A 16,555-nucleotide genomic window follows, 5' to 3' on the forward strand; every position below is an offset into this window, starting at 1 on the left:
TTCTCCTATCCTTCCCTGGTCTCTGAATAGGGCTCCCAGGGAGGAACAGTGACTCCAAAAGCATCAAGAGAGCAATGAGAGGGTGTGTGAACCTGCTTTTGGTGGCACACTGAATTGACAGATGGGGCTAGTTCCTGAGATCCAGGTCTCTCCACTGCCTGGGAAAAAATGTTCCTTTAATCTTGCACCTAGAGGAGTGGTGTGTGAGAGTGTGCATGCATGCACAAGCAGGCAAGCTTAAGGTTTCTAAATGGGAGAGTTAAACGGCTTTTACAGTCCTTTACAAAGTGAGCTTACAGATGAGTGGTTTTTAGAATCTCCAATCAACTGCAAAAGATGGCAGTCCATTATCACAAGAGGCTTATGGAGTGTTTAAGAGTGGAGGCTCAGGAGGTAACCTAAATGGGGCTCACTTACCTGGGGACACCCATCCAGGAAGTAGGAAGGCTAGAGTCCGCCAAAAGCCCGGCCTGAACCAGGGAGGCCCCTAGAAGAAGTGTAATTGTGGGCTTTCTTCCTGGTGACATAAACACAATAAATAGCCAAACATTCATTGGACACTATGGAGCAAATGCCACTGGACTTGAACTAGGTGACTGCACTGCATACTCTCTCTCCCTGGAGGGCATTGCCAAACAAAGTGAGATGGCTCAAAGGACCAGAGGTCACCTGCTCAGCTGTGGGATCTATGTGACTCTGGAACCTACACTATGGTCCTCGATACACATCGAGGCCCTAATTCTTACAGCTGCAGGGGTTCCTGTGCAGGAGAAGGACATGTCCCTGTCACCATATGCCCTAGTCAGCAGTGCCCACACTGTGAGATGGGAGGGTTAGGTTAGATGGTGAATAAAACCATCTCTTTCCTCTGGGATTTTTCTCTAGCTTTTTTTTTTTTTTTTTTAAAGCACTGTATGACAAATTTGCTTCCTAATGATTTTTGAGTAAACTACAATGGCCACAATTTCAAAGTCATTAATAATTCATGACCAGAGGACATAAACACTACATAATCTCTACAGGCAGGAATCATGAATACTCGTTAGAAGTGAGGCAAGAATATTTTTACCAACTGAACTGAAAGTATTTGCTTCTGCAAAGCAGCTATCAAGGGACATGTCCCAATCAACTGTGGCCTTTCTAGACCCTCAGCTCAGCCTGCCTCTTCCAGGAAGCTTGTCCTTCCTCTGGTGCCCAGAGGCTTTACCTGGGTACCCTCTTGAGCTCCCTTTTGAGCTCTGTCTGTGGTAACTGGAGTCAGTGGTGGCTGAGGGGCTGGGTGCCAGGCAGGCTGTGCACAGTGCATGGAGAACTTGTGATTAGCAGGCAGGGCTGCCTTGAGCTCTGGAAACCCATTCTCATCATCAGCTGCATGTGGGCACTGCTAGCAGTTAACAAATTTGGATGTCTGGATCCATACCTAGAGCTTGATTAACTAGTCTGAGACCCAGCAGAAGTGCTTAAAAAAAACTCCCAGACAGGCCAGGTGTGAGGACACAATCTTATAAACCCAACACTCAGTAGGCAGAGGTGTGAAGATCACAGGTTCAAGAGCTGGAGAGATGGCTCAGTGAATAAAGCATCTGCCTCACAAGTGTGAGGACAAAAATTCGGATCCACACACACACACACACACACACACACATGACGACACAGGACCACCTGTATAAAACACCAGTACCTGGGAGACAGAAATTAAAGATCCCTGGGGCAAGCTGGCCAACTAAATGGGACAGGCAAACTCAGAGTTCAGGGAGAGACCCTGTCTTTATAAAGTGAAGAACAATAGTAATCGAATAATACTCAACTTCAACTTTGGTCCTCCACACACATGCACCTGCATAGACTAACCCACATGCATAACACATACATACATGGGGGGCGGGGAGAAAAAGGAAGAGAGAAGGCAGGGGAAGAGAAGAGAGAGAGAGACAGAGACAGAGAGACAGAGAGACAGAGACAGAGAGAACGAACTTCAATAGGGCATGAGCCAAACAGCACTACTTTAGGATGAATGTGGTCTGACAAGCTCACTGGAACCACACACACACACACACACACACACACACACACACACAAACACACACACTCCTCACTGTGTCGTTCCATGACCCCACACAGACACAGTCCTCATCTGACCCAGGTGAAACTGCATTTTCACTCTCTGGGGAGGGAGTGGCCCACAGAACTTCACTGGAGAAGGAACATGACACTCATCCCCAGCTACTTGTTCCAACCAGCCCCGACAAAGAGACAGCTTATCTTTGCCTTACCTTTCATGGTGACAGGGCTTGATCTATAGCTGTCATAAGACACACAGTGCTACCAAGTAGTGAGGGGAGGGGTACAAAGAGGCAGGGTTGGGGAGAACAAATTCAGGGGACCAGGGAAAGAATGCCCTAAGCCAGCAATGTACTATTAGCTTTGCCCTTTGTTTTTCTAACCAAACTGGAAGCCTGCTGAGACAGTCAGCCAGCTCCCTCTTTTTCAGAGGGCCTGAAGCCATCTTAAGTATCTTTCAGAATTAAACCTGGGTGTTGAGATAAACAGCCTGGTGTTTTGTTTTTCACTTCAAGCACTTTTTAGAAGAGAAATGATCTGAAATGCTCTCAGGCAATTGGCACAATGGAGATGCTGGGAAAGGAGCAATTAAGAGGTTGTGTTGCTAAGAGAGGACAGAGGGAGAAAGGATAGGAAGCTTGATTTATTCCATCAACACACCCCCCTCCAGGAACACAGGACTTGATCAAAGAGCCCTTTGTAACATATGGTCCTTATGCCACTTCCCACCTACCTGAGCTTTAAAGGTCTTACGTTTTCTTTATTCATGTCTCTCTGACTTTGACTATGCTGTTTCCTGGAACTAAAACACTCCTGCTCATTCTTTAAGAAGCAGCATGTCTATCATCTGTTCCATGAAGACTTCTTTACTTTCATCATTCCTTAGACAAGGTCTTGTTACACATGCTAGACTAACCTTGAACTTCAAATCATCCTTCCTTGGCCTTCCAAGAATGGAGATTATAGGCCTATCCGTCTTTCTTTTTTTCTTAAGATTAATTTTATTTCTAAGTATGTGCATGTGAGTTTAGGCACCCATGGAGGCCAGGAGAGAGTGTCCTATCTGGAAGTGGAGTTACAGGTGGTTGTGGATGCTGGGAGGCCAAATCTGGTTCTCCAGAGGATTAGTGCTTATGCTTAACTGCTGATCCATCTCTCAAACCCAGCAGAGGCCTTGATACTGCAGGCAGAGTTAGAAGACTTCGTTTTCCGTCCTTCAATCCCACTTTCTCTGCCTTACGATTGTTTTTCACACTGTAGTGCAATGATCCTGGGGCACTTCCCTTCTAAGTACACAGCACACATAGCAACTGTTGTCACACCATCCCTCAGTCCCATTGCCAGGTCCTGAGCAAATAGGCTCAGTGGGGCAGCTTTCAAGAATAACCAAGTATTGTGTAAAAGTGAGTCTTTGGCTGGAGAAATGGCTCAACCATTATAGGCTAGGCTGACAACCAAAAAGACAAGATGTGAGGCCTGGTCCTGGGTGTGGTGGCATACACCTTTAATTCCAGAACTTAGGAGGAGTGGGGGGGGGGGTCTCTAATACATGGCCAGCCTGGGCTCTATTGCAAGCTCTAGACTATTTGATGATCTGGGCTGAGAGCTCATGTCTAAGGGGGGTTCTGTTTATTTTCATTATTCTCTAAACCTATCCTGCCTTATGACTTGCTTTGAAGCTCCTAGACCCAGCTGAGGTTGAAAAACAATCTTTTATTCTTGGAAGAGATGGAAGTTGACCTTGTACATTTTGAAAACCCAAGTCTCAGGAGGTCTTGCAGCTGCATTCCCTCCTCTTTGACCCTGGGAACTCCATGTGAACAAACCTGACTGATGGCTGGAGATGGAGACAGCATGTACGGAATGACACATTGACTAGCACCCAACAAGCCCTGCAGACACAAGCGAGCCCTAGCTCAGAGCAGATGAGACCAGCCTGTCAGCAAGACCCCCAAGGAAGACCAGACTGCCAACTCACAGACTCAGGGACTAAATGCATGGCTCTTGTTCCAACCACTGAAACCTGGAGTGAGCATTAATGCCACACCAGCCGATGTGCTCAGTGAAGGATCATCATTACAAGTGACAGTGGGTTGGCATGTCTATCTGCCAGCTCTCACTTGGCCCAGGACTTGGGTGGGGATTTTCTTCTTCAAGAGAAAGGAGAAGGAAGTCACAGAGTGCCTGTTCACACCCTCCAGTCTCCAGGCTCTTGCAAACAGCAGTGGGTGCAGTTACCTCCTTTCTCTCCCGAGAGCAGGACCGCCTTCTCTCCACCTTCCGCAGGGCCTGACCTGTAGCAGTTCAAAAGCAGAAGCAGAGATTAAGGCTGCTTGGGAACAACTAGTTTATCACCACAAAAGCTTTTTATTTGCAAACTGGAAAGACAGGACCAATCATAGTGAGATGATTCTAAGAAAATGTAGCCTGTTATTATAATGGGAAAATGGCACACTTTTGAAATGGACCAACGGCAAGGAAAATGGTAATTCACACACTCACAGTATTTGACTATAATGAACAAAGCTCCAGCCCTTTAATCTGGGCCATTATCTGCACTCTGAAAGGGCCGAGGGACTGTAGTTTTCCCTGTCGAATTACATTTCTATTAAATTGTTTGGAATTACATAAAACGCCTTCCATAAAAATGCCTTCTGCTGTGTGCATAGCCATAAACCTAGGTGGGTGCATTCTGGGGCACTGCACCAAACCCCAGACTCACAGCGCTTGTGACGTGCAGAAGTAAAGTAGCAGTAATCACATGCGCTTCACATAATGGGCAATTTCAGCAGGAATCGTTGCTTTTCTCAGAACGCCTCAGACTAGCATTTGAAGGTATGCGTAAATTCAGGAGGCATCATCTCCTGCAAATGCAACCTTCCAAAAGCATGTTTTCACACCTGTGACGGGAGTGTCCACTAGAAAAGCTTCTAACTGACTGCCTTAGTATTGAAATCTGAAACAGAAGTATTGTTTGTTGTCAGTGCATCTACTAAACTGCCCCACTCAACTCCCAGGTGGTTATTTGTGACTGCCAGAAGCACATGTCCTGTTAGGTAAGAGCTCTCGGAAGGCAGAAGCAAAAAGGCTTAGTGACAGTCCAGTGAGAGAGAGGAGATGGGGGCCCAAAGGAGTTTATTGTATATGTTTTTCACATTATCTACTGCTAAAGCCGGGTTTTGAATGTCCATATGGCACGCTCTGAGCTTTAAGGAGGTAGGATCTGGCTGGAAGAAGCAAGGGGTTGGCCTTTGGAAGTTATAGCCACCACTGCCTGGTTCTGGCCCGAGTTCTCTGTTTCCTGGTGCATGCCATGTGAATAGCTAAGGCCTCGTAGGAGAATGCTGCTAGACAAAGCCACTACTGTTTCCATGCCTCCCCTGGCACACCGAACCTCAAAACTGTGAGCCAAAATTAAACCTGGCCTTCCTTAAGTTATTGCTTTCAGGTATTTTGTTCTAGCATCAAGAGAAGTGACCAAGATGCCATGTGCCTTGGTCCCAGCTTATGGGGTTAGTGGAAGGTGGCAAAACCTTTTGAAGGTAGGGCCCAGTGGAAGGAAGTTAGGTCTTATTAGGAACCTAGTCCTTCCTCCTCTCTCTTTGCTTCCTGGCCACCATGAGGTGAGTAGCATCCTCCAAATGCTCCCACCATGTTGCTGCTGCACAGGTCCAAAATCAATGGGCCAAGAAGAGACTGTGACTTAAACCTCCCAAACCGTAAGCTCAAACAAACATTCCCTCCATGAACTGATGTTTCAATAACAGAAACCAGGCAACACCTCTGCTCTGCTCTCAATGACCCCTCAACCCAACCCTTTCTCTTCTCCTCTCTCCACAGTTCATGGGGCCAGACCCCTGGGACAACCATGACCATATGTAACTCCATGCTCCAAATCTCAGAATGCCACATCAGACACAGCCCAGCAGAATTTCAGTCCCAGGAATTTGATTCAAAAGAGAGGGGCAAGGTGGGGTTAATCCTGTTTGTGAGCTTTGATGCTGTCCATAGACCTGGATCACCTGCCCTAGGACAGACAGACAGAGCAATGTCAGGACAGGAGAGACAGATAGGAAACTTCAGCATGCTTTGTGATCCACACACAAGTCCCTTACGCTTTTCTGACAGTGTATGTGTTCCTTTTCACCTTAAGACAATGAACTACTTAGGACTCAGTGATTTTAAAGAGCCTAGAATAAGGTACTGCGACATGGAGTGTCCATGCTGGGAAAGACTAGGATATACCCAATGACAGAGTGCTCGCCTAACATGACCCAGGCCCTGGGTTTCATCCCAGGCATCACAAAATTGAAGATGAGGGAGGTTTTACATAGAGATGGGGATTATATGTGAATTCTGTACTTTCTACTTAATTTTGCTACAAACATAAAAATTACTTTAAAAAATAAAGTTTATGGGTTGGAGAAATGTCTCAGTGGCTAAGAGCCCATACTGCTCTTGCAGAGGTCCCAAGTTCAACTCCCAGGACCCACACCAGGCAGCTCACAACCACCTGTAACTCCAGCTCCAGGGCTTCAGACACCCTCTTCTGGTCTTCACAAGCACCTCTTCTCCCCTCCACCCTAACTCCACAAAGTTTATACACACGTCAAACAAAAAGAGACTAGGGTCTAAGAATCAGGAGATCTAGTTCTTGGGCTAACTTAATCATAGTTTCATGAAACCCAATGTTCTGGGACAGGACCTAGAGAGAACACTCCAGAAGCCCTTGGACACATCTGCTCTGACTGTCAGCCTGTGGATTCCAAGCAAATCCTTGGGCTAGCCAGAAAAGATTATATAACAGGTAGTCAAGTCTACCCACACAAAAGCGGCCCACATGGGTCTGAGTTCAAAGAGACCACATGGGCTGGAGGCCATGGATGCCAAAAGACCAGGATATGGCCACAGCGGTGACAGTGTTGGCCCAGGGCAAGGCAGGGAGCAGGAGGGCAGTTAGGGGTCAACGAGGCAGCCTAAGTCTAGCAAGCCCTTCCTTCACCAATCACACCACCTGAGGCTCTGTTCTGGGAGAGTACAGAGCATTCTTGAACCATGGCTAAATCCCAGGCTCTCTGGGGCACAGCTGCTTCCTGGATTGTGTCAAAGCTGGATGTGGTGGTACATGCCTTTAACCTCAGGACTTGGAAGGCAGAGGTAGGCAGATTGCTGCGGTGTGAGGCCAGCTAGAGCCTTGTAGTAAGAAGTAAATAAAATAAAATACATTAATTCAAATCATCATTGGGTTTACTTTTCATCTTCTAAAATTCCATTATGGGCCAGGGAATGCTTAATGGTAGCACAGTGTCTGTTATGTCTAGCATGTATAAGGCCTTGTGTTCCATTACCACACCACAAGCATATACACATAAAACAAAATAAAATTTCAACACACAGTTAAAACAAAACTGTCCCAAAAGCTTTAACTACTTTAAAACGTGAAGGCACTCTCTCTACTGGAGTTAATTAGAAGTGTCTTTATCCATTAAATTGAAAAATAATTTGCTTATCTTCCAATGAAGATAATGCACTCTAATTATGAGCATTTGTATGTAACCTCCCTAGAAGCTGGCTGGGTCCTCACACCTGGGAGCCTCTCTCTCCTGCAGGGAGCTCCATGATGACCACTTCTTGGCAGAAACAGAAGGAATGTACTCAGACTCCACTGCACCTGCCTGCTGCATCTGGCATGCTGGGGTGTCTTCCTACTTGTAGCTCATTTGTTCTTACAGCAACCAAGAGAGAGAAGTGGAAGAAGGTGACATTAATATCCATATACACTGCCTGCAGAACGAAAGGGGTGTTTCTCTGCACTTTGCAAGGTGACCTGCCTGTATCAGCTCCAGAGCAATAAATAAGGCCAGATGTAAATGCTATGTGTGTGCTTCACTTTCGAGGACAGATGTGTGCCTGGGGAAATGAAAAGAGACGTGAACCCGCTGAGGTTTTGTAAATAGAACACGTTCCCTCCATTTATGGCTGGAGAAGGGCTTTATCTGCACTTAGGATTTATTGTCAGTGGTTAGGATCTGACACTTCAGTTTTACTTTGCTCTAGATGTAGATAATATTCACCACTATCATTTAGAGAGAGTCGTGTCTTCATCTGAAGTCATCAGGCAAGAGGAAAATCATGTCAAAATTACCCTTGAAAATAAGCTTCAGCCATTTTAGACCCACTGCTGCAGACTAATGCATGTGTGTAAAATATGGTGCATATGGAAATAAATAGTACAAGGTAAAAATACACATGCAAAATATATCTTTATGGTATCCCTCATTAAACTATCCCTATTCATCTGCTCCCTCTATTTTGTTCTCTAGTCAGGCACAGTTCTGAATTCATGGAAGGTCAGCACCTGGCTGCCACAGCTCTACCATGCTAGCCATCTGCCTGCAGCCAGCTTCTATGCAGAGGCATCTTCCTGAACCCTCACAACCAATTCTATTAATCAGGAATCAGAAAAAAAAACTTCTATAAAAGGCCACACAGTATTATTGGCTGTGTAATGCCTAAGGTCATAATACTACTAGGTCTCTGGCACTGATACTTTGCCACTGCAGAGCAAAAGTAGCCATGGGTAATAGGCAATTAAACACCATTACTGTTTCAATAAATCTTTATTTACAAAAGCAGGCAGCAGGCCAGATTTGGCCAAAGGCTTGTTTTTATATATATATTATCTTATTGGTGCTGGGGATTGAGTAATTCTTGCTTCAGAGGAATGCTATTATTCTCATTAGTGTTAACCAATGAAGTAAGGAGAGGTAAACTGCAGGTGAGAGACTGAAAAGTTTGTTCATTGTCATAAAATTGTGCACTTAACCATCATCACCATCACTATCACCAGCACCATGATCACCATCACCATCACCATCACCATCACCATGGGTTGCACCCGTGGCCAGGGCTTAGCATGTGCCAAGCATTGGCCTCCAAACTGGGAACATGTATCAACTCACAGCCGCCAAGGAAATAGACACCACTATTACCCAGTGTCAGATTAGGTCATGAGACCCAAAGAGGAAGCTGGTAAGTAGAGCAGCCCAGAGATAGACTGTCTTAGCCACTATGTGTCACTGTCCCTCAGCCAGGTCATTAAGCCCAGTCTAAGAACAAAGAAAGACAGTGCAGCAAAGTACTGGGGAGGAGCTCGTGAGAGAAGCAGTCATTCTGTGATGCAGCATTTAATCTGTCTCAGGCTCCCAGAACAATTAATAAGGAGATTAGAAGCAAATGGCTCCCTGGTGAAGCTGGCACTCCCTTCCCGCCAGATGGCTTCCTGAGAAGATCTGGAACAAATGCCAACCATAGAGGGGCAGGCTTAGCATTCCATTCTCCCTTCCAGGCTTTGGAGAATAAAGGTGACTCGTACAAATCCCACAGGCACAGAAAGTCTGGACCACAGATTTCATCACAAGGGACTATAACAAAGGACTTGTTTGTCCCCAGGAGAATGATGGTTCTTCCACCTCGTGACCAATGAGGCCAACTTATTTGTTCTGTTATCTAAGTGTGAGTTGCACTTTGTGTGTGTTCATGCAATTTAATTTACACTAAAATTATCCCTCTCACCTAACAGACTGAGAAAAATGTAAAGGAGCTAAGAAAGGCCTTGATGGGTGGAACACAAAATGGCTTGGCTCCTTTGGAAAGTATGTTAGCAACATACTCAGAAGCACAAAGGGCATTTTCCCTTGGAACTGGCAACACCTTGACTAGAAACTTGCTGGGAAGTCCACAACTTCCACAAGTATGTGTGTGAGGTATCCATGGTATCAAAATTTGTCAGACAGGGGTTTGGAGAGATGGCTCAGTGTTTGAGAGTGCATGGGGTTCTCACAGAGGATCTGTGTTTGGTTCCCAGCACCCATGTCAAGCAGCTTACAACCCACTGGAAGGCAAGCTCCAGAAGCTTTGGTACCCTCTTCTGGCCTCTGAGGACACCTGCATCAGTGGAGAACTCCTGGACAAGCATGGCAAGCCACAGGATGAAAAGCATCACTCAAAAGCTGAAAGAGGGTTGGAGCTTAGTGGTAGAGTCCTGCCTGGTATGCATAAGGCCTGAGTTCAATGCCCAATACTGAAATTAAGAAGTGAATAGAATTCTATATGATCTACTCTTTACTCTTCTAAGATCTACTCTTACTTCCAATAAGCTACAGGGGATGGAGAGATGGCTCAGCAGGTAGACACACTGGCTGCTCTCACAGAGGACCTGGATTCAGTTTTCAGCACCCAAATGTCTGTGGCTCCAGGTCTAGGGAACCTGATGCCCTCTTTTGGCTTCCATGGGCACTGAATGTATGTGGTGCACAGATATACATGCAGATAAAGCACTAGTAAAGTACACGTAAACAATTCCTTTGAAAGGAAAGAGAGCCTTTGCTTTAAGGAAGGAAGGAAGGAAGGAAAGAAAGAAAGAAAGAAAGAAAGAAAGAAAGAAAGAAAGAAAGAAAGAAAGAAAGAAAGAAAGGAAAAGAAAAGAAAAGAAGGTAGGCTGAGGAGATGGCTCAGTGGTTAAAAGCTGTTTGGTTCCCAGAATCTGCATAAGTGGTGCTGGGTGAATATGGAAGGTGTCTTCTAATTCCAGCCTCAGAAGGCAGAGATAGGAATCCCCAGAACAAGCTGGCTAGTGAGACCAGCCTTGTCAGCAAGCTTTGGGCTGAACTGAAGACTCTGCCTCATTGAATAAGGCAGAAGAGCCAGGATGGTTCCCAACATCAACCTTGGGCCTCCACATACACAAATGCAAACATGAATACACACAAATGCACACCATACATATACAAGAAAAAGAGAAATAAGAATAAAGATTAGGAAAACGTAACATAAGAGATGTGCTAACGGTTTTCCCACAGGAAGTCTGAGAGGGCTTGAGGGAGTCTATTGAGGACACGGAAGCAGCTCCATGAACCTCATGCCTAGAAGTTTGTTGGAAGACCAGCACAGCATCTGCAGAAGGACAGATTTCTCAAAAGATTGCTCTGGAATGCAGGGAGGTAAGAGTGAAGTTATGACAGAATACATGAACAACAGTTTCTTAGCTAAGCCAATGGTGACCTCGAACTAATTTGAGGGCAAAGGTTTTGTGGAATGGCTAGAGAAGATAAGGAAGGGAAATGGGGAAAGATTAAAGAGGGCCAGTCAAGACCTGTCCCACAGCGGCTGGAGATGCTTTCACTAGCACTGACTCTTTCATCTTGATGGCTCTTGGGATTCTTTACTTTCAATCACAGCTCTGAGACAAAGAAGTAAAACAACTTAGCCAAGGTCCCAGAGCAAGGAAGGGAATCTGGCAAGTGTGTGGCAGCATAGCCCTCAAGACTCAGTGTCATTTCTACCCATGCTCCATGCACCCTCAGCCCCACTCAAATTCCTGTGTGCCTATGAACCTGATTCTGACTTCCACCTACAGCACTGTAAACACATGTCAGAGGTGAGCAGGTAAAGTAGCAACGTAGCAGCACTAGGGCAGTGTGGAAAGTAGCCTCACAGGGTGCTCAGCTACTAGACTGGTTTGTATGATGGAATGTGGGCCTTTTCTTGCTAGCTTTTTTTGGATTTGTGTTGTTAAAGTCTCTGTAACCCAAGCTGACCTTGAATTCCAGGCAATTCTCTTGCTGTAGACTCTCCAGCATTGAGATTACTGGTATTTACCATCATACCTGGCTTGTTTTCATCTGTTTTGATTTTTTTCTAGAGAAACTGTTAAATCGGTCTTCTGACAAAACTTTGATTTTTAAATGTCGACAAATTATTTTTATTACATTTATTTTGCATAGGGGGTAGCTAATTCGAAAGTCAGAGGATAACTGTGGGAGTGGGTTCTCTCCTTTCACCATGTGGGTTCCAGAGGTCAAACTCAGGTCCCCAGGCTTGGCAACAATCACCTCTACTCACTGAGCCATCCAACTTGCCTGATGAATAATTTTTAAAAATTCAAAACAGGCCTCCATTTTCCAACCTAACAGGTAACTATGGTGGTTTGAATTAGAATCCCCCACCCCAGACTCATATATTTGAATGCTTAGTCACTGGGGAGTGGCACTATTTGAGAAGGATTAAGAGGTGTGGCCTTGCTGGAGGATGTGTGTCACTGGTGGTGGATTTGGAGGACTTGAAAGCACACACCAGGCCATCTCTCTTTCTCTGTCTCTCTTTGTCTCTGTCTCTCTCTCTCTCCTTCTGCTACTTGTGGATCAAGCTATAAGCTGTGAACTCCATGCCTGCCTGCCTGCTGCCATGCTTTCTGCCATGACGACCATGGACTGAACCTCTGAAACTATAAGCAAGCTTCCAATTAAATGCTTTCTTTTATGAGTTGTCTTGGTCATGGTGTGTCTTCCAGCAATAGAAAAATAACTAGGCAGTAAACTGGAAAATCACTTCTTTCCCAGTGGCAGTCAGCTCCTCCTATCCACAGGCCCAATTAACAGCAAATAGAAATACAGAAATATTTGGGGGAAGCACCTTAACAATATGCAGTACTTTCTTGTAATTGCTTCCTTCCTTCCTTCTTTCCTTCCTTCCTTCCTTCCTTTTCTGAGACAGGGTTTCTCTGTGTAGTTTGGAGCCTGTCCTAGAACTTGCTTTGTAGACTAGGCTGGCCTTGAACTCACTGAGATCCACCTACCTCTGCCTCCCAAGTCCTGGGATTTAAGGCGTGCATCACCACTGCCCTGTCTTGTCATTGTTTTCTAAACACAGCATGAATTGCTTCCCAGTGTTCACATCACACTAGGTGCTGTAACCTAGAGTGGGTTCACAGGATGCAGAAGAAAAGGGAGGTAGCACATAGGTTATACTTAAACACTACCCAGAGGCCTTGATCACCCACAGACTTCACCCCTGGGGGTCCACAGCAGGGTCCTACAGATAGATACCAAGGGACTACATTTCTTTACCTCTAAGTCCATGAGCCCCTTTTGAGGAAACAAAGGGATCTGCCAGAAATCCACTAGACAAGAGCAGGAGCCAGGCAAAGGCTTCCTTTGCTCCCCATGTGTCCCAGGTAGGGCTGGGCTTTTAAGCTACACTTCACTCTGAAAGCCTGAAACCATATTTCTGTCACTCTTCCTTTGCATTCTCCTTGTAACTGGAATTCCCAGGGCCCAGTTTACTGCCAAATTACCTAAGATAAACAAGTCATGCTAAGACCCTCCTCTCCTTTCCAAATCCAAATCGCAGCTGGCAGCTAGAAGTGGTTATTTATAACCTGCACAGCACTCTTTGCATTGGCTTGCAGCCTCACACTCAGATGTCTCAGAGCAGGACAAGGCAGCATGATGGCTGATACTGCCAACCCTGGGTGGCAGGGTCTACTTACCTGTCCAGGGGTCTGATCAGTCACAGATCCACTGAAGTGCACTGTCAGGGACAGGAAAGAGCATGCATAAACCTATAGAGTTTATAAACCTATAAACTGAGAGATTTATATCCCTCTGTCCAGATCTACTGAGATTCAGGGATCCTGCCTTATTCTGTGGAACTCTGGCTCCCAAATGCATCCCAAACTTATTCAGTCTTCTTCACTGTCCCTCTTCTAGCCCCTGGCTCTTCTAGATCCTGAACTCCCCCAACCCCTTAGACACACAGGATCTCACTCTGTAGTCCAATCTGACCTCAAACTCACAATCCTCATGCCTCAGCCTCTTGAATGCTGGGGTTGCAAGTGTTTACCATCACACCCAGCTCCAGCCTCCATTCTTGCCCAGATTTGCCGGTGGCAGCTGAGTAGAAGCTCAGGGCCAGCACAGAGACTCAGCAGGAAAGGAACTTTCTGCCAAACCTGAAGACCTAAACTAGGTTCTAACCCTGAGACTCCCCTAACTGCTATGTACACACACACACACACACACACACACACACACACACACACACACACACACACACGCATACACACATGGACACATACAAACACAGACACATACACACAGACACAAACACACTGATGGCAGAAAGAAAATGACTCCTATAACCTATTTTCTGACCTCCATGTGTACACACACACACACACACACACACACACACACACACACACACACCCTTACAAAAATGTAATAAAATCTAAAAACAACAGAAACTCAGAGGTAGAGCCCTTGTTTAACAGGCACAAGGCCCTGGGTTCCAGCCTCAGCATCACAGACAGAAAAACACAGTTGACAAATTTTAAAGAGACTATTATCACATATCAGCTTACCTTCTGTATCCCTGTGTGTAGCAGACAATGCAAACCATGCTCTGGCTGAACAGACTCCACATGGACCTGGCCTGAGGCATCTCAAGCCCCCTAAGCTCTCACTCTTGCCATCTTATCCATCTTTATTTTGTTCCTTGCATCCCACACTCCTCTTTGGACTTCTCTATTACCTAGATCTGGATCATTCATCCCCTGGGCTCCATTCAGCTCCTCCTTACTAATTAGCTTTCAACTCAAAGGGATACAACTCCCACTGAACTCATCCTCAGGCCTCCTAGCATAATCTCCCACAAACAGTTTAGTTTTTCCGACAGGGTCTCAACCATGTAGCCCTAGCTGGCCTGGAACTTGCTAAGTAAACTAGACTTCATTCAACTCACAGAGCTCTACCTGCCTTTGCCTCCTGAGTGGTAAGACAAAAAGCGTGCATTACCATACCCAGCTCCCCTTTGCTTCTTATGTGCTCATGGTCTGTCTCTACCACCAAGGCTGCTAGAGGGCTTTATGAAAACTCAATTCTCCACACCTGGAATGGAGCCTAAATTGTGGTCAGCATCAGCAGATGTTTCTAGAATAAATGGACAATGAGGAGAGGGGCATGATCAATTTCTATGAGAAGTGCTTTCTGGACCTGACACTTTCCCAATCTCCCTGCCCACACCCACTGAGTTCAGAATGTAATTGAATATGTTTGATACTCCATTGAGGACCACTGGGAAATGTGTAAGGTAAGGAAAAGCTACACTTCTATAACATAACCAATGGCTTCTGTGGAAACAAGATTCCCAGGCTGAAATGGATTCTGGTCTATCTCTATATGGGTCACATTATTTACTAAATCCATTCTCCTTCCACAACCTATCTTACCCCTTCCACCCCTGGGCTTGCCACATAAGACAAGGTGACTCCTAAATGACTTACTCAACTGCCATGAAAAGTGCATGAACACCTAAAGAATCCTGATGAAAAGGTACATGCTTTCCCAGACAGACCTTTTTGGGGGATTTTTTTTTTAATTTGGTTTAGTCTTTGGATAAAGGGTTTCTTTATGAAGCCCAGCTGGCTTTGAAATGACAACCCTCCTGCTCCAGGCAACCAAACAGCTGAGGTTGCAGCATTGTACCACCATAGCTTGTTTTACCAAATGCCCAGCATCCCTCTCAAACCCTACAAGTAGAGGAGCTAGATTTTTTTTAAGTCAGAATTTACAAAACTACCCCAGACCAACCCATAATGGGGGATGTCCTTCTGTATATGTTTCTCTTATTGGTTGGTGAATAAAACACTGATTGTCCAGTAGCCAGGCAGGAAGTATAGGCGGGGCTACCACATGAAAATTCTGGGGAGAGGAAGGCAGAGAGAAGCTGCCAAGGATATGCCATGTAGCCAATGAAAGAGTAACATGCTGAAGCATTACAAGTAAGCCACAGCCTCGTGGCAATACATAGTTTAATATTTATGGAAATAATTAAGAGAGAGTTAGCCAGTAAGAAGCCTGAGCCATCAGCCAAACAGTTTCTAACTAACATAAGTCTCTGTGTGTTTATTTGGGGCTGAAGGGCGGCGGGACCATGCAGAACAGAAACTCCAGCTACAAACACACAAGCTCAATCTTAATTCTTCCTCTACAGAAGCATGATTGGTAGTGAAGCACCCACAGAGGGAGGGGAGGCCTGACCCTCTTTTATGGGTTTTCATAGCTTGTTTCTGCAGGCTTAAAACAGAAGATGTAGAGGCAGAGTTCATAAATAGAGATATTGGGGAAAGAGTGGGGGAGATGAGCTGAAATAGATCTGGGTGCTGCCCCTAGACTCTCGGCTCCCATGGGCCTTAAATAAGCCTTCACATCTGACAAATAACAGGGATCAGGCTGGATCCAAGAATCACTCAGTAGCTCAATCTGGGCACAGATGTTTGTCTAGTCTCCATAAATACACACACACACACACACATACACACACACACACACACACACACACACACACACACACACATTTCAGCCAACAGCTAAAACTTGGGAGAATTCACATCTCAAAATCCCAAGTTCTGTACTACTGTGAAAAACTGGAAGATCTGGTGGTGCAAGGCCTGTCATACTGCCTGGCAGAGCTAAAGCTGCCAGATGGTACAGTGCCCTTCCATTCCCACTCCTACCTTTCCTGGTTGTCTCCCTGCAGCTGAGGTCAAGTCCAAAGTCTAGGGGGTTGGTCCCTCCAGCAAAGTTTCAGAAGGCAAAGGCTCATGTGTCAGAACCAATGATCACAAGAACAACATTGTCACCAATGAAACTAA

The 16,555-nt window shown here is 45.6% G+C and overlaps 1 protein-coding gene across 10 annotated transcripts in view; it reads right to left on the reverse strand.

The window, feature by feature from the left end:
• Positions 1 to 16,555, reverse strand: part of Katnip (katanin interacting protein) — a 176,469-nt gene that overhangs the window by 147,888 nt on the left and 12,026 nt on the right. For 5 of the 10 annotated variants that reach the window (XM_035442230.1, XM_035442231.1, XM_035442232.1 and 2 more), the window contains exons 1-2: positions 12,698 to 12,815; positions 4,300 to 4,355 (exon numbers count right to left, since the gene is read on the reverse strand). The exons of 1 other annotated variant lie outside the window; for it this stretch is intronic. In XM_035442230.1, the coding sequence (XP_035298121.1) occupies positions 4,300 to 4,355; positions 12,698 to 12,755 (114 nt within the window). In that variant the 5' untranslated portion in view covers positions 12,756 to 12,815. Of the gene's footprint in view, positions 1 to 417; positions 488 to 4,299; positions 4,356 to 12,697; positions 12,816 to 13,390; positions 13,432 to 16,555 lie in introns of those variants that run through there. 4 more of the 10 variants (XM_027404697.2, XM_027404704.2, XM_027404699.2 and 1 more) reach the window with 3 other exon arrangements.

This window comes from Cricetulus griseus, chromosome 3, assembly GCF_003668045.3.
Source record: "Cricetulus griseus strain 17A/GY chromosome 3, alternate assembly CriGri-PICRH-1.0, whole genome shotgun sequence".
Taxonomy (NCBI): Eukaryota; Metazoa; Chordata; class Mammalia; order Rodentia; family Cricetidae; genus Cricetulus; species Cricetulus griseus.